A 23350-nucleotide genomic window follows, 5' to 3' on the forward strand; every position below is an offset into this window, starting at 1 on the left:
TTCATTTTATTAAAAGGATCTATGACTTCTGTAAACACCTCTTTTAGTAGCTTAGATGGTATAGGGTCTAACATACACGCTGTTGGTTTAACAAGTCTTCCTCTCCTATAGCAGAAAATGAGTGGAATTGTTCCTCAGGGGGATCTATAGTGCACTATCTGATGTGATACTGTAGCTGTCGGCTGCATGGTTATAATTTTCTCTCTGATACTATCAATCTTGTAAGTAAAGTAATACATTATATCATTGTATTACTGTGCTGTTGGGAAATGTCTTCGCCTGTTGATGCTTTATTCTTTGTTAATTTAGCCACTGTATTGAATAAATACCTGGGTTTGTGTTTGTTTTCTTCTAAAAAAGATGAAAAGTAAGCGGATCTAGCTGTTTTTAAGGCTTATGTAGGTAGAAGTACTTTCCCTCCATGCAATATGAAATACCTCAAGTTTTGATTTCTTCCAGCTGAGCTCCTTTTTCTGGGCAGCTCTCTTTAAGGCGTGAGTGTGCTCGTTATACCACAGTGTCGGACTGTTTTCCTTAAAGTTCTTTAAGCGTAAGGAGCAGCTGTGTCTAAAGTGCTAGAAAAGAGAGAATCCACAATTTCTGTTACAACATTGAGTTTTCTGAGCTTTTGGATATGCTGAAGAGTTGAGACCAGTCAGGAAGATTATTTACAAAGCAACTTTGGGGGCTTGAGCCCCTGCTTTTTTTCAAAATTCCTCAAAAGTTTTTTTTAAGAAATTACTGACAAATAGCAATGATATTGTGGTCAATAAAAAAAATGCATTTGAATTCTAATTAACATGACAATTTGCAAAAACAAATTTGCATTTTACAAAACAGTAACTAATCACTCAAAAGTCGGAAAATTCCTGTTTATTTTTACATATCTGTCAATCTGAGGCGTTGCTATGGGTTGCGTGCCTTTTGCTCGAGTGATATTCCACAGTCTGTTTGGAAACCTAGGCTCTCGAGCCATATATGGTTCTTTCAGTGAGTGGGTCGACGGAAGGAAAAAAATAAACCAAACATATATATTTTTTTTTCATCAATAATCAAAGTTAGTTTATCTATTTAATTAAAAATCCACATATTATATATTTTAGAATATTACATAATTCATCAATGCCCGTTTGTCGTATAATACACCAACCAATCATGATCTGGCACAAGAAGTTCAAATTTCATTGGACAATATGTGAAGTGGAGTGGTTATTTTCCATTCTTATTCATAAATTGGTTAAAAAGTACATGGGACAGACGAGCTTATTTGTGGAGCGATCTGGATCTGTGGTTTACGTTTATAAATCAAATTACATCGCTGGGAAAATGTATGCTAAAAGCACTGCACAAAACCGTGCAGCACTAAAAGTCGCAATAATGGTAATCAGTAGGCTATTCCTTATATTTTTGTATGATATATACACCGTTTACTATTCGATGACACTATCATAGTTATTTAAGCCCAAGTGCCACCTATAGGCCTGTTATGTGAAGTGTAGGCTGGTGAAATGGTGACGTGAAAGGACTTTATTATATTACCATTTTTGATAATTATGCAGCATTATGAAAGTGTCTTAAGCTCATCAAGCCTGTATTTATTTGATCAAAAATACAGAAAAAACTGTAGCCTAATATTGTGAATTATTATTACAATTTAAAAGAATGTTTTTCTATTTTAATATACATTTATACTATTTTAATAAAATATCATTTATTTCTGTTATTCAAAGCTGAATTTTCAGCATCATTACTCCATTCTTCAATGCATGGTCCTTCAGAAATCATTCTAATATGCTTATTTATTATCAATGTTGGAAACAGTTGTGCTGCTTATTTTTCTTTCTTTATTTTTTATTTTTTATTGGAATTTGTGATACTTTTTTGGGGTTCATTGATAAATAAAAAGTTAAAAAGAACAGCATTTATTCAAAATAGAGATTTTTTTCTAACAATGTCAATCTTTATCACTGTTTCTATCAATTTAACAAATCCTTGCTGAATAAAAACTAATTTCTTTAAAAAAATAATAATAATAAAATACTGACCTCAACCTTTTGAACCTTTTTATAGAGTAGGCTATATTGTTACAAAAGTTATATTTTTAAATAAATGCTCTTCTTATTTAACTTTTTATTCATCAAAGAATCCTGAAAAGGGTATCACAGGTTTTCAACATTGCTAATAAATCAGCATTGCATAAAATGCATTAAGAAAATAAGTAAAATTTTGATCAAATAAATGTAGGCTTGATGACTATAAGTGACCTCTTGCAAAAATATAAAATAGTAATGTATCCAATCTTTGACCTATAATTTTTTTCCCCTCATATTGCCCCTTTTTTACATTTGAGCCCCTGCCCCTGAGGAACTCTCTGCACGTCCCTGGGTAAGATATCTATCAGTTGTTATGTCAGCTCTGTCTAACTTTTACAACGTTATCATTATATTCATCTGAGCTGAAGAGCTGAGCCGAAGCCCAACTCACGTAACAACCAAAACGTTTTCCCTCCACAAGTAACTTGCAGTTTTACACCTCAAATAGAGGGCCAAATAAGAGTCAAATATCTTGACAAAGTTTAGTGTTTTCTTCTTCCCAATATAAATTGTTCCTCATATTTTGAAGGTTAATTAAACTTGTAGGAGCATTAAAAACAAATATTGTCCAAATGTCCCTTCCGGACATCACTTTTGGCCACTACCGTATATTCATGATCATGTGATATATATAAGTCATATTTTAGTTTTAGCTATTTATTTGTTTATTTACACGAAAATATGGGTATGTTTAAAAACTCAATAAATTGCAGTTCAGTTATTCAGTGCTTAATTGTTCCATATTTGTCAATTTAGAATTCATAAATTATATTCACTTCAAATCAAGATCAAAATATTTATAAGGATTGGAATTGAATGTTTGTGTGAAGTCAGTTTGATTGCTCAGAGACCCCAGTGCAAGACTTCAAATTAATGTTCATATTCCACCAGGTTATGTTGACATTTCATCAGTTCCTTTGGGCAGTGTGTGACAAACTCATCTCCAGTAATTAACATTAATAATGTCCTCATGGAACCAGTTCCCCTTAGAGCTCTCACTGAAGGTCAAAGCTGTTTATTAAACCTAATGAATATGCCTGGGAATAGCACATTCTGAGGGGGAAACATTAAAGTACATCTGATTAAAGATAGCTCAAAATATTCCCAAACAACAATACATCACCATAAACACAGATGTGACAAAGAGAAGACAAGAAGGTTTACACATTCCCCTTTTTTAAATCATATATTTTATTGTTATTACACAATAAACTGCAAGCTTTGAGTAGGTTGTAGTGTAGGTAAACTGCAGTGGATTCATATGGTTTGTAAAGGGCTTCTCAATGCCTTCATAACATTCTACGAAGACCAGAACATTTAGATTTTTAATCTAACCTCAGTTTTCAGTTATTTATATTTTCATAAGGTAATCCTCATGAACTAAATTCTTACATTTTGATCACAATGAAATTAACTTTCAGTCAATATATATACAGTATATATATATATATATATATATATATATATATATATATTGTTCCACTGCCAGAAATCTTGGCTGCAATTACAAAACAAAACCCCAAAGTTTCCCAAACAACATCATTATCTGTACCATGCATTTACAAGAAGATTAAAGATAAAATTAAAATTCTCTTATGAACCCAGTAGTCAAGTACACTGACTTCATGCAACTAATCATTACATTTTTACTGCATGCTCAACACACCTGCATTTAACATTCCTATGGAAGCTTGTTTCCGCCACAGAATAAAAAAATTAAAATAAAAAATTTAATTGTAACGTATCTCTTTTTTTATATCTCACAATTAGGACTTTTTTTTTCTTAGAATTGTAAGTTTATGTTTCACACGTGAGAGTTTATATCTTGCAGCTCTGACCTTTTTCTCAGAATTGCCAAAAAAAAAAAAAAAAAAAAGATTATGATAATAATTACAAGTATCTTTTTAATTGTTTTATTCTGTGCTAGAAAAGGGCTTCCATAGATTCCTGTTCTTATTGATTCAGTCAATTGAAATTCACATTTTAAAATATCAAAATTCTCTGTTCATATACAAAGACATCAAATGTTTTTATAAAGTCATAATTATTGTCCTAATATATTTTCCGTTGATATTTCATGTGTGGCTAATTTGCTTATTACAACCCCCACAATCATTTTACTGTTAAACAGACAATACAAATAACAAAACTTTCCTAAATTTCAAAGATGATGTCCCTCCCTCCCTCTCTCTCTCTCTCTCTCTCTCTCTCTCTCTCTCTCTCTCTCTCTCTCTCTCTCTCTCTCTCTCCCTCTCTCTCTCTCTCCCTATATGCTCTTGCTCGACAGTAGGTTTCTGTGGATGTGTTGCTGTCAGGCCTACAAGTCGATGTTGGTTGCCAGGCGCAGACAGAGTACAACTTCAGTCGATATGTCTTGGGCTCTGATTTCATTGGCATCCAGACGCAGTACACGCAGATTAGAGTAATTGTTTGTATCCACAACTCTGCAGAAACTGCTCACTGAAAATTCTGAAAAATGTAGGGAAAACAGTCAGTTATTGTCTTATCCAGGCACAGTTTAGAGGCACAAATAGAGCCTATGTACATTAGAATAGCTGTGCCTAATCCTACAAAAAAGGTAAAAAATGGCAACTGTCAGAGCAGTACATCAGTGGGAACGCATTTAATTTAATTTAATTTTTAATTTAATTTAATGTAATTGTGTGTATTTATTTATTTAGGTGATGTTGTGATAGTTTTCAAACCCCAGGGACATATTTGGCCCTGCAGAGTTTTACTAATCCAAGCATTTTGTAATTACATGCAGGTATTTTTATATTTTTAAAATATAAACACAATACAAAAATACTTATGTACACAAAATGTGCATTGTATCAAATTATTAGTTTAAATGTTAGTACATAGTAAAGACACTTAATATAAAACCTTTGACACTCTCACTAGTCTAATTTGTATAAGTTTTTCATTTTAAAACTTATTTTTTAGTATTTTTATGATTGATTTTTATAATTACAGAGATAGCTCTCAGCTCACTTTACTCACCTGTTTCTTTCTTCTGTTGATTGAACACAACAAAGATAGTAGAAGAACATATTTTAAAGACTGTTGGTAACCAAACTGTCGCTGGTATGGAAAAATACTATGGAAGTCAATGGATACCAGCAACTGTTTGGTTACCAACATTCTTTAAAATATCTTCTTTTATGTTCAGCAGAAGAAAGAAATTCATTGTGCTGGCTGAAGTTTCATGAAGTAGTTTTCTTTTTTTATATTCTTCTTTTTTATATGGACTCATATCGTGCAAAAGGAGCTCTATGTTTTAATACAATATTTGTTTTTGAGTCCAGTATATAATTCTATAAGTGGCTGTTTTGAAGTATGCTATTAGAACAGGCATATTTTTTTAGGAGAAGATTTGCATATAAGCCTTTGACATGACTTGTGGGCTTATGTGCTGTAACATCTTCAGGTGTTTTTTTTCATTTTTTCTGTACCTTTGATCTTGTTGGCCTGGAGATACAGATTCTCCAGACTGGTGCTGACAATGGGAATCCTCTCCAACTTGTTGAAGGACAAATCAAGCTCCACGAGTGTGCTGACATTGAAAGCGTTGGCTGGAATTCCCTCATTTGTGAGCTGGTTGTGGGACAGCCGTACGAAGCGCAGCTCAGGCCGCTGGCTCAGAAAATCAGCAGGAACGCTGGATATGCGGTTGTACTCGAGGTAGAGCTGGCTCAGCTTTGGCGGCAGGCTTTCTGGAATCTTCTTCAGTCGGTTTCCTCGTAAGTCTAACAGGGTCAATGAATGCAGACCCTCAAGTGCATTGCTGAGGTCTTCAATGGCGTTCACTTGGAGGTGCAGACCCGTCAGGTTGCTCATTCCACGGAAAGATTCGACCGGGATCTTCGAGATATTGTTATTATTCATATGTAGATCTCGTAGGGAACGTGGTAAACCCTGTGGAACCTGACTCAGGTTGTTGTTGTGTAAAAAGAGGCGCTCGAGGTTTGGTAGTTTGGCTAAGACTTTGTCACCAATCTTGTCAGAGCTCAGTTTATTTGTGTGTAGGCTGATCCAAGCTAAATTTGGAGCATTATCAAAGACTCCATTTGTGATGGTCGTGATCTGGTTATTTTGCAGGTATACATACTTGATATGAGATGGGACAAACGGGACGTGCTGTAGCTTGCGGTTGTTGCAGTACATTGCGCTGGGGTAGGAAGGAGGGCAGTCGCACTCCAAAGGACAGTCCAGCACAGGAGGCTCATCCTCTGCTCTTAGAGAGGCATGGATGTTATTGTGACTGCGGCCATAACCATGACTGTAGGCTCGGTTGCGCAGATAGCTTAGCCAGGTGAAAGAGTTGGTCGGCTGTGTCATGGAAAAATCGACAAGCCTTGCCAACATCAGCAGTAAAATCCAACCTTTCATTGTGACTACGAGTTTCCTGTCAGGACACAAATACATAGGCAAATATCATTTTTGAGACAACCAATAAATTCCTTAATCAGTAATAAATTCATTAATTTGAGACAACTAATAAATTTCTAATTTTTTATGACATATTTAAATCAGCAAATGAAATTATTATTATTATTATGTTTACATTTTTTTAATGTATTTTTTTATAAATAAATTAGTGTAACGTGGGGTTTTGTTCCTTGTTCATTGTTTTCATGTCTTCTATTTTGTAGTTTGGCCATAGTCATGCTCTGTCATGTGATTCCCTTGTCTGTGTGTTATGTTCTCATTGGTTGTCTTAGTCATGTGTCTTGTTTCTCATTGGTTGGTTCTTGTCATGTGACTCTTATTGTTTGGTATTTATAGCCCTCATGTTGCCATTGTCTCTTGTACAGTATTTTCTGTGTAACCTGCTGTTGGTGAGTTGTGTTTCTGTTCATGCCAAGTCAAGTCTGTCCAAGTTAAGTCTGGTTTCTAATTTTTTTTTGTTTTTTCTCTCTCCTTCCCGTTAATGCTTCACACTCCAGTCCAGTTGGTGGTGGTAATTCACCATAAGTTGTCTTGTCAACCGCCATTAAATCTCACAAGAAGAAGAAGAAGAAGTCTGGTTTCTGGTCAAGTCTGTTCAAGTCAAATCTCTGTTTGGATTATGTTTGGATTTTGGATTTCACTTTGTTTAATAAACTGCACATGGGTTCTTACAACTTGACGTTCAGTGGACTGATTGTTACAATTAGTAACTTTTTTTAATTGGATATTATTCATAACAATAAAATACAAACATAATGTTTTAGTATAAATGCTTTAAATTGTCATTAAATCGTCAAACAATTTTGTTATTCTTTTATTTTTTTTTATAAAATTGTAATTTTAGTACTGGTAATTTTAATAATAAATTATCCAGAATAAATTAATATTTGTCATTACAAATTATTTAAATTATTATTAAATTATTGAATAACACTATTCTTATTTTAATTTAATTATAATTAAATTAGTAATTTGTATTTTTCATAATTTTTTATTTTTCATTACAAATTCTTTAAATGATTACCAAATTATCAAATAACATTAATATAATTCAGGATTTTTAGTCATAATACATTCAAACATTTGTTTTGGGGTTTTTTTGTAAATTGAACTTGTAATTTTAATTATAAATTATCCAAAATCAATTTATATTTGTCATTACAAATTCTTTAAATTATTATTAAATTATTCCATAACACTATTCTTATTCTGTTTAACATGTTTAATTAAATTATAATTAAATCAGTATTTTTTTGTATTTTTGTGTTTTGGAACATTAATTTTGAAACTTGTGAATCCATTAGAATCGTTAGAAGACAGAATTGCGATTCATATATGAATAGATTTTTACGTGCACCCCTAGTTTTCTCTTCCTCTTCTCTAAAGCAGCGCAGCATGGCCTCGCCCCCTTCCTTACATGTTCCCGAGGGCGGGGTTTATCTGGGTTCGTGACGTATCAGACCCGGGAAGTAACTCGTTGTAGTCCCTTACCAGCTGTTTTTGTAGCCATTAAACTTCCAGAAAAGACGATATCTCTGTTTGCATTGAACTTTCAGCGCTGCAACTTTGTAGATATTGTTTATGCTCAAACAGCAACATTACACACTAACTAACCTTAAAAAAGTGAAATTGCAATCAACCACCCCTTTAAATTCTTTAAAAATATCAAATAACATTATTATTGTTTTACTTTTTAAAGAATATTGCTTTTTAATTACACTGTAAAAAAGTTGAGCCAACTTAAAATTTTAAGGCAACCAGCTTCAGCAGATTTTTGAGTTTTCTCAACTTGTCGTTTTAAGTTTATACAACAAAAATTTGAGAATCTCCCACAAAAATAAGTTGAGCAAACTCAAAAATCTGCTGAAGCTGGTAAAACATTTTTTTTTTAAGTTCGCTCAACTTTTTTTTTTTTTTTTTACAGTGTAGACATTATTTACAATTAATTCATATTGTTTCATTACAAATTCCTTAAATTATTACCAAATTATCAAATAACTTTAGTATAATTCAGATTTTTAGCCATAATAAATTCAAACATTTTTGTTACAAATTATTTAAACTATTATAAAAAGATGATGCTGATGTTGATCATTATATGATTGGATTTAGTTTTTATTATTGAATTAGTCATTTTTCATTATAAATTATCCATAATAAATGAATATTTTTCATTACAAATTCTTGAAATTATAAGATGATGGTGGTGATGATGATGATTATTGTTGTTGTTGGTGGTGTTGTTGTTATTATTGGATTTTTAAATAACTGAATTAGTAATTTTTCATTAGAAATGATTTATTATAAATGAATAATTTTTCACTACAAATTCTTTAAATCAATTATCAAATTATTAAATAACATTGTCATTCTGAATTTTATTCATGATAATTGTATTATTATTAATAAATGTATTATTATTATTATCATTATTGGTGGTGGTAATAATGATCTTGATCTCCAGCATGATTTGACAATGAACTAATTAGTATCTTGTGCTTCAGTAGAAGAAAGAACATTACCTGCCTCTATGTCACTGTTACACATTTACTTATTTGATTATAGTGTCCTTGAAATTTCTTTTGTCATATGTCTTTTATGTCTTTTATGTCATATTATTTATTTAGTCTACATTTTTCACATGTACATAAACATAATAGATACGTATAATAACAAGTACGTGTGTATCCCAGATTTCCAAAGAGGTTTCAGACCCCACCGTATAGAGCCAGTATAGGCACACAACATTTCTTTGTGTTTTATATGAGCAGCTTCTAAGAACATCATGTTCCACAAGCATTAAGGCACAGACATGCAAACTGTAGAATTTATATCCTCCTGACAATTGTTTCCATATATACTATCATTACAAGAAATTATCATCATTATTTACATGTGGTATGTTTTATATCTCTCAAAGCAAAGTTGTGGTTAAAACAGACTTTATGAAATTTCTCTCAGGTCTGGGCAAGTATGCTACAAGTAATGTACAGTAGTTTTTTTTTCCATTGTAAGAAAACACAGAAGGTTTTGGAGAAGAGAAGTGAGTTTTGCCTGAGGGAAGCTTCGGTGCTGTTTACAGTGATGAAGATTGATAAATCCAGCTCTCAGTGCTGGTGACAGCATCACATCTTGGCTCATATACATCTGCTTACATTCTTGTTTGAACATGTATTGGATGTTATTTTTTTATGGATTAAATTAGTTTATTAATGTATATATTTGCCTAATTTGTTAGATAAATTATTTATGTCTTTCTTCAAAACCCATGAATAATATCAAAAGTTCAATTCAGATCAAACAACTTCAAAATAATTCATTAATTTATGGATCACATTATATAACTTTTATTGTAATAAGATACATTGGTAGTCAAGTTACCATACATGTCCATAGACCTTCTCTCTTTTTAAATTTTTTTTTAATTTATGCATATATTAAAAATTAAGTTTCAGGTTTTTGGCTGAAGACATACTGTAAATGTATTTAAAAATGCTAATAATGATGTAACATTATTCCCTTTAATGTATAAGTAACAACATACCAGAGCAGATTTACTTAATTGAAATGAAAGAAAGTTTAGAGAGAGAATAAAGAATAAATAAAAATAAAAATAATTTTCAACATTGTAATTATTGGAGTATATTTTGCACTAAAATAATTATTCATTAAAAACAATTCAGTCATTCTACTAAATAAACTGCATAAATAAACACACACCACTTCTTTATAAAAAAAAAAAAAGCAAAAAGTAAAAGGATTAAATGCATACCTGTAGACTTTGTGATCTTTGTTTTGTGTCTTTTTTGCCCCATTTATGTGTGGGGAAAAAAAAATGTACAGAATCAAGATGGAGAGAGAATAATAAATGCATGCTGAATTCAAACATCTCAATGAAATCATTATCCTAGTACGTCATGAATGTTTGGATTACACTCATATTCTTATAATTGTGAAATACATTTATAGACATGCAGAAGAAAAAACAATTAACTGTACCTTATATAATGTGCCCCGTACAGCCGTTTTTACAGTGTTTATACAATAAATCACATTCCAATAAATGGATCCAGTTGCACAGCCCTGAGCCCTCAGTGTGAAGCCAGTATACAGTGAAGCTTTGTCTACTGCCTCGCTAACATGTTATGCTGTGTTTTGTGCCTCGAGGGTTTGTGAATATGAGTGCCATGTGTGAGAAGGCAAAACATCTGCATTTTAACAGCCTTACTTCATAGATTCTGTCAGGACGGGACCAATGCCTTATCATTATCCCTACACAGGATGAGCCTTTGTGTGTGTGTGTGTGTGTGTGTGTGTGCATGCTTTTCTGGGGCATTTGACTTCGTGTGATGGGCATGTTTTATCTTTGGTTGGAATTACAGTGGTTTTACATACTGGAAAAAGGGGTTTCTTAATGTTAATCTCAACAAATAGCTTGTGTAGTGAAAACATGATGGATTTAAGTGAAAACAGTAAAATGGACATGTCAGAGTAGCCCAGAGTAACCAGCTGGCTAGCAATAGCACAAGGTACGCGTTAAACATGACTTTTTAAAACATAATTGTATAGAAAAGCAAAACAGGCAAGCCATAAATATCAAAAACCTTTGTTTGCATTTTAAATGTTTTTAATGAATGGAAGGTGTTGTTCTTATGTGCAAATCATTTCCAGCATATTAAGAAATGCCCAGAATACTTGGAAATAGTTATATAGCCATATTTATTTGTTTATTATAAAAGGCCATGGTGCATTTAATGACATCATGATGGCAGAACAAACATAATGTGGAAAACACTCATATGAAGTCAATTACTCATTTGTCACAAGGGAATGTTTACCCAGCAGTCATTTCTTCAGCTTAATGCAGATTAATTCATACTTTATTTAATTAATGCATACCAATGTTTATATAACATTGTGATGTAATGTTTTGGCTGCTGTTTTTTAGTTGTTGATTTGTTAGCTTTTCAATAGGATGCATAACACACTCCCCCTGCAGTATTATACACAGCAAACATTACAAAACAAACATTAATACTTGTTTTGTTTTTGTTTTTTAAAAAAGGTGAATAATAAAATGGATACTATTTTCCAACAACATTAAACTAAATTATTAAAAGTACACTTGCTACAGATACAGTTTTGAAGTAAATGTGATACATCTCATACATCCTTACAATATTTATGCTATAACTGGTGCAGGCTTTAAAAACAGAATCAAGACTAAATGCCAAGAAAGGCCCCATTTTTTTCCCTCAATCTCCGATTGTTAAGTGATCTGATTTTTCGAAGTGTCCTCTTAGTGATCAAGAACTATGCATGTTTCCACATGCATTTATTTGTCACGGCCCTGGTGCTTCTTCCATTGCAGCCACCATTTTCTTTCTTCTTTTTAGAAGAAGAGGATTGGATGCATCCTTAATCGGTTTGATCATTATTTGTTCATAGTCCACTCTTATTGTTGCTAAAGCATTAGTCATCTCTTCCTGTGTAATTAAAAAGCATTTATGCTTGATACCGATGGTCATAGACACTATTGTTCAAAAGTTTGGGGTCGGTAAGATTTTTCAATTTTTTGAAAGAAATCTCTTATGTTTACCAAGGCTGCATTTATTTCATTAAAAATAAAGTAGAAACAGAAATGGTATTGAAAATATTATTACAGTGAAATATTAATACAATTTAAACTTTGTATATTAAAATATGATTTATTCCTGTGATGAAAAGCTGAATTTTCAGCATCATTACTCCAGTGTCACATGATCCTTCAGAAATCATTCTGATATACTGATATGATGCTCAAGAAATATGATGAAAACAATTGTGATTATTTATTTTTGTGGGAACAATGATATATGTTTTCGGATTCAACAGAAAAGCTTTTTTGTGGAAATCGAAATACTTTTTTTTTTTTTTACTAACCCCAAACTTTTGAACGGTGCTGTATGTATAATTAAATATTTGATTTATGCATATCTAAATACATGATACAGAGAACAGACCTTGACTTTATCCCAGACGTGACTCTCTTCCTTAAGAACTCGACTTGTGTGAAGATGTGTTGGAGGAACATTCGTTGACTTCTGCATACATCCCGAGAGAGAGACATGCTTAGAATTAAACAGTCTTACTAAACATTAAATATGGAAATAAATACTGCATATAAGAGCAAAATGTAATTATGTGTATCGTTGTTCACTATTTTTAGATACATAATTTATACTTGAATGCATATGCATGCAAAATGAGTTCTCAAAAACAGCTGCCATGTAAATGTGCTCCACAAGACCTTTGCTTATTCATTCAAAGATCAAATTTTAAAATGCTCACAATGATCCAAGAATGGTTCATGAACTGTGTGATGGTCATTCTCTCTGTAGGATCTGTTTTCAACAGCTGGCAAATGAGCTGCTTTGCTGTAAAGTGAAGAAAAAAGTCTTATCACATAATGTACGTAATGATGTTTGAACAAAACGTGGCATTAGAAGTGTTATATATTATAAAATGACCTTCTTCCGACACCTGTGACCATTCAGGGTTTGGAAATTCATACTGGCCATTCCGAATGCGTTTTTTCATTCCTGGTGAGAGCTGTAAGCCGTGGTTTGAGTAAAATGGTGGATATCCACACAACCTAAGCAGATAAGTGTCGATTGTGAATGGATGCGCAATAAAATATGAAGCACTGATGTGATATTTCATTGCCATCAGATTCTTTTCACTCACAGGATGTACATGATGACTCCTAATGACCACATGTCACATGACTTATCATATTTCTCTGGACCAAACACCTCTGGGGCTGAAAAAGAAGGATTCGCTTTAGCTTCACTATATTATAATAGCAAAAATGAAACTCAAAACTGAATTGTCTGCTTACCCACATAGTAAGGTGTATAGCACGGGGTGGTCAAGCAGTTGTTGGATGTGGTCTCTTTGGCGAATCCAAAGTCTGTAAGCTTGAGCTGGGCATCCGGATGCTTTGAAGAGTACAGCAAATTCTCTGGCTGCAAATCAAATATAAGAGAAATGCATGGAAATATAGCTTTATGATGTGTGTTATAAAAGTATGTCCTATATATTGTTAACTATACTGGTAAATTTCACAAATAGTTACAAAGAAATGGCAAGTAAGACATTGAGTTAAATGTGAAAGCAACTGGAACCTAATAGAAACTAATTTCTAAGTATCTTCTTTGAAGCTTTCACACTAGGACTCAACAAGTAATAGAAAGAATGTTCAGCAGAGTTTTTAAACGGTCTGAAATACTGATTGACTTCTAAATGAACTCTACATGTTGAGTTTTCCTCTTGGCTTCCAGCAGTGAGCAGGTATAAGATTACAGAATGACTGTCCGTCTATAAATGTGCTGTAAAATGTATTCTCGGTTAGATCATTTGTAAGTTTTAATGCAGTTATTAAATTGCCATGTTCAATTAAAGTCAAAGAAATCTAATTGGCTACATTATAAAATGGAAACCACTGCAGGATCCAACAGTTACATAATAACAAAGTTACAGTATGGCTGTAATAAGTTCTGCCTTAATTATACTTCAGCTTAGTGACCCTCAATCAGAGTTTAAACACCATCTCTAACCATTCAGCATTGTTTGTGTGTGACTTTTTGTCTTTCTGTCACTTATCAAAAATAACTTTGAGTACATGGATAGGTAATGTTAAATGTTTCATATCATAAAATCATTTGGGTAAACCTGATATAAAAACAGTAATATTGTTAAGTATTGTTACAATTAAAAATAAATATTTTCTATTTCAATATTAATGTTTATTTTTAATATTAATATTAAAGATGTGTTTACACTGTACAGTCACTGAATTTATTGCATTCTTGCTGAATAATAGTAATAAAAAAATCTTGCTGACCCCAAACTTTTGAACAATAGTATATAATGTAACATAGTGCCGATGCATAATAATGGCTATACAGTAGCTCACCTTGAGGTCTCTGTGAGCAATGTTAATACCATGCAGAAACTCCACAGCTTCTCCTATATTTCTCATTATTTCCGAGGCTTCTACTCATCGTGTGGAAGGAGAAACCAAAAATAGAGAATTAGTAACTGTGATGTGTTCACTGTTTTCTCATCAGAACGTGTGTGTGTGTTGTGAGGATCTGTACCTCTTTCAGTGAAAGCTTGATCACCATGTTCCTTAATGTGGCGAAAGAGTTCACCCCCCTCCATACTGTTTAAGCAGCAGAAGTTTTGAGTCATTAATCTCATGCTTTTTTTTTTTTTTTTTTTTTTGTCATTTGTCCAGAAAATGGATAAACACAATATATTTATCAAAATTAAAATTATAAAAATCGAAAGCAATATCCCAGCCATAAAAATGTACATAAAAGAAACCTAACAAGCTCTTTGAAAAAAAAAAAAATGTTATGAAGGCACTTTAATCTGGTTTATTATAAATAGTATATTGGTTATGCTTTAATTGTGTTAACAAGCCCTACCACTCCATGATGAGAAGCAAACACTTTTTGCCTTGGTAGTAATTCTCAAAGACATCTTCGATTCCTACGATACGGGGGCAGCTCGATGCCCTGCAGTGAAGCTCCACTTCCCGCCGAGCCTTAGGGGTGTCCCGCAACATCTGAAAGTGAGCGAAAGAGCATCAGACTGCAAAAGAAACCCTAATAGACAGTATCAATTAATAATATCATTTGTAAGCAATACCATTTATATTTCAAAATGTATTTTTAAATATATTTCAAAATGTACAAAATGATATATATGTATATATTAATAAAATTAAAGCATTTAAAAATATATTTTCCCCTCCGTATATTGAAAAAAACAACACATTAACATTTGAAGAAAAACAACCAAGGAACATACTTTACAATGAATGAATGAATGAATGAATGAATGAATATAGCCTATTCCATGCAAAATTGTATTTACCCTAAATGTATAGGCTTTTGTTAGAAATTAATTTTCTTGCCCCTAAAGTACATTTTAAAATATATTGTAAAATGTATATTTTTTAACTTGTGTTGTGTATTTGTCATGTGGAATAGTTTCAATGGCACTACATAGGAAGATAATGAATGACAGAGAGTGCCAAGAAGGATATCTGAGTAAAAATGAAAAGATAATTGAGGCTGTATATAGGGTTTCTCAAATTACCACACTGGCAGAGCTCCTGGAGAATGTCTAGGCAGTTTTTTTGAGGAATTTACAAAGTCTATAGCTTAAGTGCTTAATGGATCCCATAAGTTCCTGCCAGAACTCAACAGACGTTAATAGCTCCAGTAACCCTATTATAATGGAAAAGGTTTTGAGTCACCTCAGTTCCTTGACTACAAGAATCTGATGTTTTTACAGCATGAGAATGTCAGCTTATTTCCAGGAATACTTTTACTAATATTAAAAAGCTTTTTAATGACATGAAAACCTGGACTCAAAAGGGACCTTGTACAGTAGTAGCTATAAACATTGAATGTCGGAGAGAAATTAATTTAACCATCATACCTTTATCGTACACAAACATCATTAATAATGTTTCACCATTTTAACATTCATTTTATTTGCTTTAAAAATTAGAAAATTAGTTTGGTAATGAAGCATGCAAATAAACATACTTTCTCAAAAAGTATTTTAAAAGGATTAATAAAAATCAATACCTTTAAGGCATAGTTTTTGCCACTTTTCTTCTGGAATATTTCCCAGATCTTGCCGTTGATGCCTATCCCGAGCACTTGTCCTGCAAGCTTATACTCCTCTGTTATTACTTTCTTTTTTATCTTCAGTGTGAATTTCGGTGTCGACTCTGGAGGCACAATGCTAATCTTATGCTGACTCTCCTGCTGCTCATTGGAAAGCACTGAATCATTTTTATTTTCTGTATCATCTAACATAGTGGTAGACCGTGTTCATCTCTGTCCGGACAGCAGTGAAGACTTCTTTAGACCAGCTTAAAGGATTTTAAAAGGATCCAATTAACAGAGCAGGTTTGAATATCTTTACCTGCACAAAAGCAGTCTTCACACAGACACAACACCTCTCTACACTGATCTTTACTACACATGAGATTCAAAGCAGCCAGAAATGCAGTTGATTTTAGACTATATGTACTTTGACTCATTTGCTCTTTGACTGATAAAGTCTCTAACTAACCTTTAGGTAGTTAGTAAGTCAGTCAGTCAGTTTTGATAGTGGTCAGTCACTATTGATTTTCATTGCAAAACTGTCTCAGAAGAGTTAAGTAAGACATGTTAATGAATAGCTCAATAATGACGGTTTTCATTTTTGGAAAATAATAATAATAAAATAATAATACAAAATATTTTATGAATTTACAACTTTTTTTTTTCGTTCAGTACAAACAAATCAGTTTAATTACCGAATAATAATATTGACTGGTCTGGCGGTCACTTCAACAGACACCGGTATTTTCCAGCCGGACATGTTTTAGCGTTGCACCCGCATGCGGCTTGGAGCACAGCAGATGATTGGATTACTCTAATAAAATAGCTTTTATAAAATGACAGATTAGACAACTGCGCTTCATTGGGTGATTTATAGCGGCTTCTAGCAAATACCTCATCGGAATATTGAGATGTTTGCAAAAGCGTTTCGTTTGAAATCTAACACCGTTATCAAGGGATCTGACAGGTATTCAACTAGTTTGATTTTTAAACATGAGTTGAGATTAAAGAAGTAATTTATACTTGCAAAGTGAGTCTGATTCCGCTTTGAGTAAATCAGCTGTCCAGAGTAGACAGCTCTGTTTCGTGCACATTGTTATTTCCACAAACTAACAAATAACGTCAGACTTATTGTTGAGCAATATGTGCCTCATGTGGTGTTTATACAAGCTACTGTGGCGCGTTTTACTCATTCAAGATAATCTACTGTATCTTCACATAAAGTGCCTTACAAAAGTATTGGCTTGTTTCTGTGTGATTTTATATCGTTTTATAGTATCTTGATAAAATTACATTTTCACTTTTAAAATATCTGTCAATTCATAGGAATATTGATGAATGTTTAGTTGTTAAAAGAGACAAGATAAGGCCAATAAAGAATTTAAGCAGGAGTTCTTACCATGGTTTTCAGATCAATATCAATTGTGAGTTGTTTTGTTTTGTTTTGTTTTGTTTTTTTGATGCCTTGTCATTGTGGTCCTTTCTGTCCATACAGGAGGAAGCTGAGAGCAGATATCTCTGCTGCTTTCCCTTTACTGTCAGCTGAGGATCTAAATGAGCTGATCCCAAATAAAGAAGAGCTGAATATTGTGAAGATTTACGCACATAAGGGAGATGCAGTCACTCTATACGTTCTCCATAAAAATCCCATATTCTTTCAGCTGGAGAAACAGCTGTTTCCAACAGGTAAGTCTGCAGGTAACCCTCAGTTTTGTTAATGATTGTGATGTTTTTTTGCATAATAAATTTGTGTGTGTTGTTCTCAGTGTACACACTGTGGCGATTTCCCACCATGTTACCGGCATTTGTCACGTGGCCGCCGGTCCTGCAGAAGTTAACTGGTGGAGCAGGTCAGCACTTGTTTGTTAGTATGCGTATGTATGTGTGTGTGTGTCTAAGAGAAGACGTCTGAGTGAGTTCTCTCCTGCAGATCTCATGTTGCCTGGTGTCGTGGTACATGCTGATGGGCTTCCTGAGGTAAATCAAGGAGACTGCTGTGCCGTCACTCTCGTGATGAACAGGTAACGCTGCTCACCGCATTTCACTCTTATAGATCATTCGTACTAGACTTGATACTATAGCTGGACAAATATTTGCACATTTTGTTGTAACTTCAAAGATTGTGAACTGGATTTGGAAGTTTTTGCTAATCAGCATCAGTGATATCTCTTAACACTTTGAATTGTGTTGAGCTGTGGAGCGCATGTGGACAACACAAGGTTGAGTCCATTTTATGAAATTTATTGGACCTATTTTTTTTTTCTCTTTCTATGATTGTATAATCAAAATTGACAAAAATGCCTATTGTGAAATTTAAACAGGACAAATATTAAATGTAACCTCATAAAGCATACGGTGTCATATTTGATACGCACATTTCTAAGGCCTCCAAATAAAACGTTGCTGAAAAAAGCTGTTTCACACAATCTACTACATGCCTTCTGTAGTCTGATTGGTAGTGCATACTTTTTTTTTTTTTTATCAAATAAAAGGCCTTTTAGAATAATTACAAAAATGTCTCTTTTCAGGTTGTGACTTTTTGTTCTTACTGATTTTTACTCAAGAATAACTTTTTTGTTATTATTAAAATGCTAGTAATAAGTCAAGGTTAACACTTTTTTTTTTTTTAATCATATGAGCCGTAGGCCTGATATATCATATACGATATCCAACAAAAACATATGTTTGTTTGTTTAAGTATTTTATCTAAAGGGTCAATAAACAGTTTTTCTGAGTATGATTTAATGTGTCAGACTATACAGGGTTTAAAAATTCCTGCGGTTTCATTTGTCATTTATGGATTTTTGATTTCTTCCCCTTTTCATAAATTTAGTAGTATGTTTATTCAAATAGATTATGGCTTTATTAGACTAAAACAAACAAACAATGAGCATGTTTACATGCACACCCATATGCTGATACCTACCAAATAACAGCTTTTTTAAAATAATTTCATCTAGGTAGTCACCTCAAAACATTGCTTATAAATAAAGTTCTCTTATGGGTAACATGCATATAAAATATGTATTGGTTAATTTGTGTCTGTGTGGTGATGAAGGGCACCAGTGGCTGTTGGCACAGCAGCTGTGTCGAGCGCTGAGATGAGGAACAGTGGAATGAAGGGGAAAGGAGTGAATATTTTACACACATACATGGACCAGCTGTGGTGAGCTTTGCATTGCAGCATTATTCTGTCTTTACGTTCATTTAGACTTCATTCTCACCACATTTTACACATTACATTCGCTTTCTACAGATATCTTCCTTAAATTCTCCACAGGGCGTTTGGTGATAAGTCACATCCTCCAGTTATGCAGGTCACAAACTCTCCAGCACAGGTGGAGGGAGAGGAGTACGAGGAGGAAGAGCAGGACAGCTCTGATCCAGCTTCAGTGGAAACATCTTGTCGGAGCATGCAGGAGCTGAGGCTGGATGAACATGAGCTGTTGAAGGAGGAAGAACCGCTTGAGGATAAAGAGGGAGAAAACACTGACGGAGAGGACGGAGACTCTAGATCTCCACAGGGTGAAATGTCTTTGACTTCCTGTCACATGTCCTTTTTGTAGCTGTTTGCTGTATGTTGACTTGAATGTCTCATTACAGAGCAGATGGATGAGTTACTGCTGCAGTGTTTCCTCCATGCACTTAAGACTAAAGTCAAAAAGTCAGAGCTGCCACTACTGACCAGCAGCTTCCAGCGCAACCACATGATGTCCTGCTGGTAATATCTCCTCTTATTACCTTTAAACCTCTGACATATTACCTTTTTTTGGGAACACTGATACATTTATTTAAATAAATTGATACTTAAAAAAAAAAAAAAAAAAAGCCATCAAAATCTCAAAAAAATAAATGAAAGTAAGGACATTTATATAGTTTATAATGTAACAAAACATTTTTTTCCCCCACAGTCCTAAAGGAAAGTACCTAGATATCAAGAAATCCAGTTATAAAAAGGTACTAACTGTTCACAGATTGTGAGATTTTAGTCCATGTCAATGTAGCCTTTCCATCTCTGTTTTAGTTGGTCACAATGTTTTTCTTCCATTCCAGCTTTCTAAGTTTCTGCAGTGCATGCAGAAAGATCACAGTCTGATTCGGGTGAAGGAGCTGAGTAAAGGTGTGGAGAGCATTGTGGAAGTTGACTGGAGAAACCCTGAGTACGCAGTCATACCATTTCACTATTAACATCTCATTCATCATTTTTTTATAGAATTTAAATGGTCAGAACGCATAACAAAAGAAATATATTTAGCTTTTTTTGTTTTCTTGAACAACTTGCACTACTTTTTCAGGTTATATTCTTTCAGCATACCAGAAGACTTTGAGCCTGAGAAAGAGTCTGAGGAGGGGGGTGGAGCTTCTGAGGTCCCATACCAGCCCCCTGAAATCACACCGCTATATGGGGTCACTGCACGCCTGGAGCCTCTCTTTCAGGACGCCCAGAAAAAGTTAATGAGTGGGAACATTTTGTTGTATTTTTAAGTGTATTATTGAGAGTGGTTTGAGCATGTGACTTTGTGTTTCAGAAAGGGGACGCCTCTAAAGGCCAGTGAAGTGAGGAATATCATCACAGAATATGTGAAGAAAAATGAACTCGTCCATGAAACCAATAAAAAGTGACTTTATAATTACATTAGTACATTTTATATTCACACTTTCATTCTTTCTATTTTTTATGTTCTTTGGCTCACCAATGCTGCATTTGTATCAAGAATGCAGGGAAAAGTGTTACGTGTTATAAATGTGTAATAAAGTTTAATGTGAAATATGATTACAATTTAACACAACAGTTTTCTATTTGAATATATTTTTAAAATATAATTTATTCCTGTGATGCAAAGCTGAATTTTCAGCATCATTAATCCAGTCTTCCGTGTCACATGATCCTTCAGAATTCATTCTGATATGCTGCTCAAAAAACATTTATCATAAATGATAAAAACAGTAATTCATTTATTCTGTATTCTTTGATGAATAGAAAGTTCAAAAGAAGAGTATTTAGTTCAAATATGAACTTTTGTAACATTATAAATGTCTGTTATGCTTGATCAATTTATTGCATCCTTGCTTAATAAAAGTCTTAATTCCTTTAGAAAAATATTACAGACCCCAAACTTTGAACAGTAGTGCATGTTATGTCTGTATGGATCTATGCAACTATTGCATGGTTTCACGCGGATTTAATTGATCTCCTCTCTTCTCTTGTTCATCAGTTATGTTATCATTAACCCCACACTTTGTGACTGTTTGCTGGAGAAATCTGAATACCAGGAAGTAGAGAAGCTGAAATGGGATGACCTCTTCAGCAGGTAACTCTACACCAGCCTGTTCTTCCTTTTTGTTTAATTTCTATGAGAATCACATAATTGTCTTATTTCAAACCAATTTCAGGAACAGTATTAACCCTCTGGAAATAATGTCTGTTTTCCGACTGTATATAGTTGGCAGCTGCTTAGATTGTCAGTTTACAATCCAGCTGTGTGTGTAATCGCTAATATATGGTTTAGAAATGAAGTAACTAGCTTTTTACATTTTCTGATAATATACCTTTTTTTTTTTATGTTGATGGCTGCTTTTGTGTATTTTTAATTTTTTTTTCTTCATTTTTGATCATGTGCAGATATTAATCTTAACGCACGTGAGTATGGACAGTGTTTTTCTGTGTCCTCAGGACTCTCATCAGAATGCAGGCCTGCCATGAGTTGCTGTTTCCAGGTCAGCGTCCTGTGGTTAAGAAAGGACAGATGGAGCCCATAGACATTACTGTTGCCTCCAGAGGCTCCAATAAGAAGGTATGAAGGTATCCTAAGTCTATGACTATATATAGTGGCCCCAATAAGTATTTGGATACTTGTGCCACAAATCTATGAATAGAATTTATTATAGAACACTATATTAAAGTCTCAGAACTTTTTTTGTGTCATTTTGACTTTTAATCCACTGGTTTCAAGATTGTCTATAAGATTATTATCAATTTATGTTTTTGAAAGAGGTCTCTTATGCTCACTAAGGCTGTATTTATTTAATAAAAAGTACAGTAAAAGCAGTAATGTTATGAAATATTATTACAATTTAAATGAGCATTTTTCTTTTTAAATATATTTTAAAATTTAAGTTATTCCCGTGATGCAAAGCTGAATTTTCAATATCATTACTCCAGTCTTCAGTGTCGCATGATCCTTCAGAGGTTATTCTAATATGCTGATTTGCTGCTCAAGAAAGGTGAAGACACAAAAATTAATTTTATTATTAGAGACAAGACTGCCTTTTGTGTTTAATGTGTGTGTAAAAAAAAAAAAAAAAACTTTTTGTCACACTCATTGTCCCATTTATTAAGGTTACAATGATTAAGAATCTGGAGGCATTTGGTTTGGATCCAGCTGTGGTAGCAGACACTCTGCAGCATCAGGTTCAGGCTAGCTGTGTCCTCCAGGATTCCCCAGGAGCCAAAAACCGAGTCCTGGTGCAGATCCAGGGAAACCAGGTTCAACAAGTTGGCAAACTGCTGCTAGGTACCATATAGTCCAATGCCACATGACTGCTTGTATCTCTGCCTGCAACCTTTTACTTGTATGTGAGTGCACATTTTCTCCTTTATTACAGATCGTTATCTGATCCCACGGAAATATGTTCAAGGTCTTGACAAAGCTCCCAAACCAGGCAAGAAGAAATAGCAGACAACACATCAACACAAGAGCCAAATGTTACTGTAATATTTCAAATAATGTCTAGCCCAACCAACATCATTTGTGCAATAAAATAAATCTGATTTAATTCTAAGCAACCTCTTAAATTACTCTCATACTTGACATAATGTTTCCTCAACAGAGCACAGTATATCTACATGCCGCAGTAACCACTCATTCAGAGCTTGAGTACCTTAAGCACTAGTTTGCCCTTCTGATCTAACTGATAGAATGACTCCAAAATGACTATCATCTTTTATAATGATGTATTCACAGGTAGAAAAGTATACACTGTCACAAGCAGTGAATTACAGCTAAACTTTAAGGAATGTTTGACCAGGAGTCAACTTGTTTTGGAAGAACACAATGGTTTCAAAAATATGAGTCGGGACTGTGTGTTATGTTCATTAATTCTAATAAAAACCAATTAGAAATCGGAGCCCAT

General features: G+C 33.5%; 3 protein-coding genes across 5 annotated transcripts; 1 reads left to right on the top strand and 2 right to left on the bottom strand.

The window, feature by feature from the left end:
• Positions 1 to 4410: 4410 nt before the first annotated feature.
• On the bottom strand, positions 4411 to 6485 carry fmodb (fibromodulin b). Its single transcript, XM_058785895.1, has 2 exons — positions 5549 to 6485; positions 4411 to 4562 (listed from the first exon to the last, which is right to left on the bottom strand). The coding sequence occupies exons 1-2, from the start codon at positions 6483 to 6485 to the stop codon at positions 4411 to 4413; spliced, it is 1089 nt and encodes a 362-aa protein (XP_058641878.1).
• Positions 6486 to 11247: 4762 nt separating this feature from the next.
• mapkapk2b (MAPK activated protein kinase 2b) lies at positions 11248 to 17005 on the bottom strand. 2 transcript variants are annotated; one of them, XM_058785894.1, is made up of 11 exons: positions 16912 to 17005; positions 16193 to 16482; positions 15020 to 15159; positions 14687 to 14751; positions 14503 to 14582; positions 13426 to 13552; positions 13272 to 13347; positions 13055 to 13179; positions 12876 to 12961; positions 12548 to 12628; positions 11248 to 12031 (listed from the first exon to the last, which is right to left on the bottom strand). In XM_058785894.1, the coding sequence occupies exons 2-11, from the start codon at positions 16424 to 16426 to the stop codon at positions 11888 to 11890; spliced, it is 1158 nt and encodes a 385-aa protein (XP_058641877.1). In that variant the 5' UTR covers positions 16427 to 16482; positions 16912 to 17005; the 3' UTR covers positions 11248 to 11887. The 2 variants fall into 2 exon arrangements, with proteins under 2 accessions (XP_058641877.1, XP_058641876.1); XM_058785893.1 differs by lacking the exon at positions 16912 to 17005 and having other exon boundaries at positions 16193 to 16800.
• Positions 16983 to 22999, top strand: eif2d (eukaryotic translation initiation factor 2D). 2 transcript variants are annotated; one of them, XM_058785887.1, is made up of 15 exons: positions 16983 to 17183; positions 17712 to 17902; positions 17983 to 18066; positions 18147 to 18237; positions 19275 to 19382; positions 19497 to 19741; positions 19820 to 19937; positions 20128 to 20173; positions 20270 to 20376; positions 20512 to 20667; positions 20746 to 20835; positions 21433 to 21528; positions 21891 to 22011; positions 22557 to 22731; positions 22823 to 22999. In XM_058785887.1, the coding sequence occupies exons 1-15, from the start codon at positions 17128 to 17130 to the stop codon at positions 22891 to 22893; spliced, it is 1755 nt and encodes a 584-aa protein (XP_058641870.1). In that variant the 5' UTR covers positions 16983 to 17127; the 3' UTR covers positions 22894 to 22999. The 2 variants fall into 2 exon arrangements, with proteins under 2 accessions (XP_058641870.1, XP_058641871.1); XM_058785888.1 differs by lacking the exon at positions 22823 to 22999 and adding an exon at positions 22380 to 22441 and having other exon boundaries at positions 22557 to 22693.
• The last annotated feature ends 351 nt before the right edge of the window (positions 23000 to 23350 follow it).

This window comes from Onychostoma macrolepis, chromosome 08, assembly GCF_012432095.1.
Source record: "Onychostoma macrolepis isolate SWU-2019 chromosome 08, ASM1243209v1, whole genome shotgun sequence".
NCBI classification, from domain to species: domain Eukaryota; kingdom Metazoa; phylum Chordata; class Actinopteri; order Cypriniformes; family Cyprinidae; genus Onychostoma; species Onychostoma macrolepis.

Bases quoted from the DNA above. Each gene is read 5' to 3' on its own strand.
- fmodb (XM_058785895.1), bottom strand. From the start codon at position 6,485: ATGAAAGGTTGGATTTTACTGCTGATGTTGGCAAGGCTTGTCGATTTT. The intron at 4,563-5,548 runs GTACAGAAAAAA...TACATTTTTCAG, and splicing joins CCAGGCCAACAAGATCAAAG to AATTTTCAGTGAGCAGTTTC.
- eif2d (XM_058785887.1), top strand. From the start codon at position 17,128: ATGTTTGCAAAAGCGTTTCGTTTGAAATCTAACACCGTTATCAAGGGA. The intron at 18,238-19,274 runs GTAACGCTGCTC...GTGGTGATGAAG, and splicing joins GTCACTCTCGTGATGAACAG to GGCACCAGTGGCTGTTGGCA. The intron at 19,383-19,496 runs GTGAGCTTTGCA...AATTCTCCACAG, and splicing joins ACATACATGGACCAGCTGTG to GGCGTTTGGTGATAAGTCAC.
- mapkapk2b (XM_058785894.1), bottom strand. From the start codon at position 16,426: ATGTTAGATGATACAGAAAATAAAAATGATTCAGTGCTTTCCAATGAG. The intron at 15,160-16,192 runs GTATTGATTTTT...GCTCACTTTCAG, and splicing joins GCAAAAACTATGCCTTAAAG to ATGTTGCGGGACACCCCTAA. The intron at 14,583-14,686 runs GTACAGATCCTC...CACGATGAGTAG, and splicing joins TCAAGCTTTCACTGAAAGAG to AAGCCTCGGAAATAATGAGA.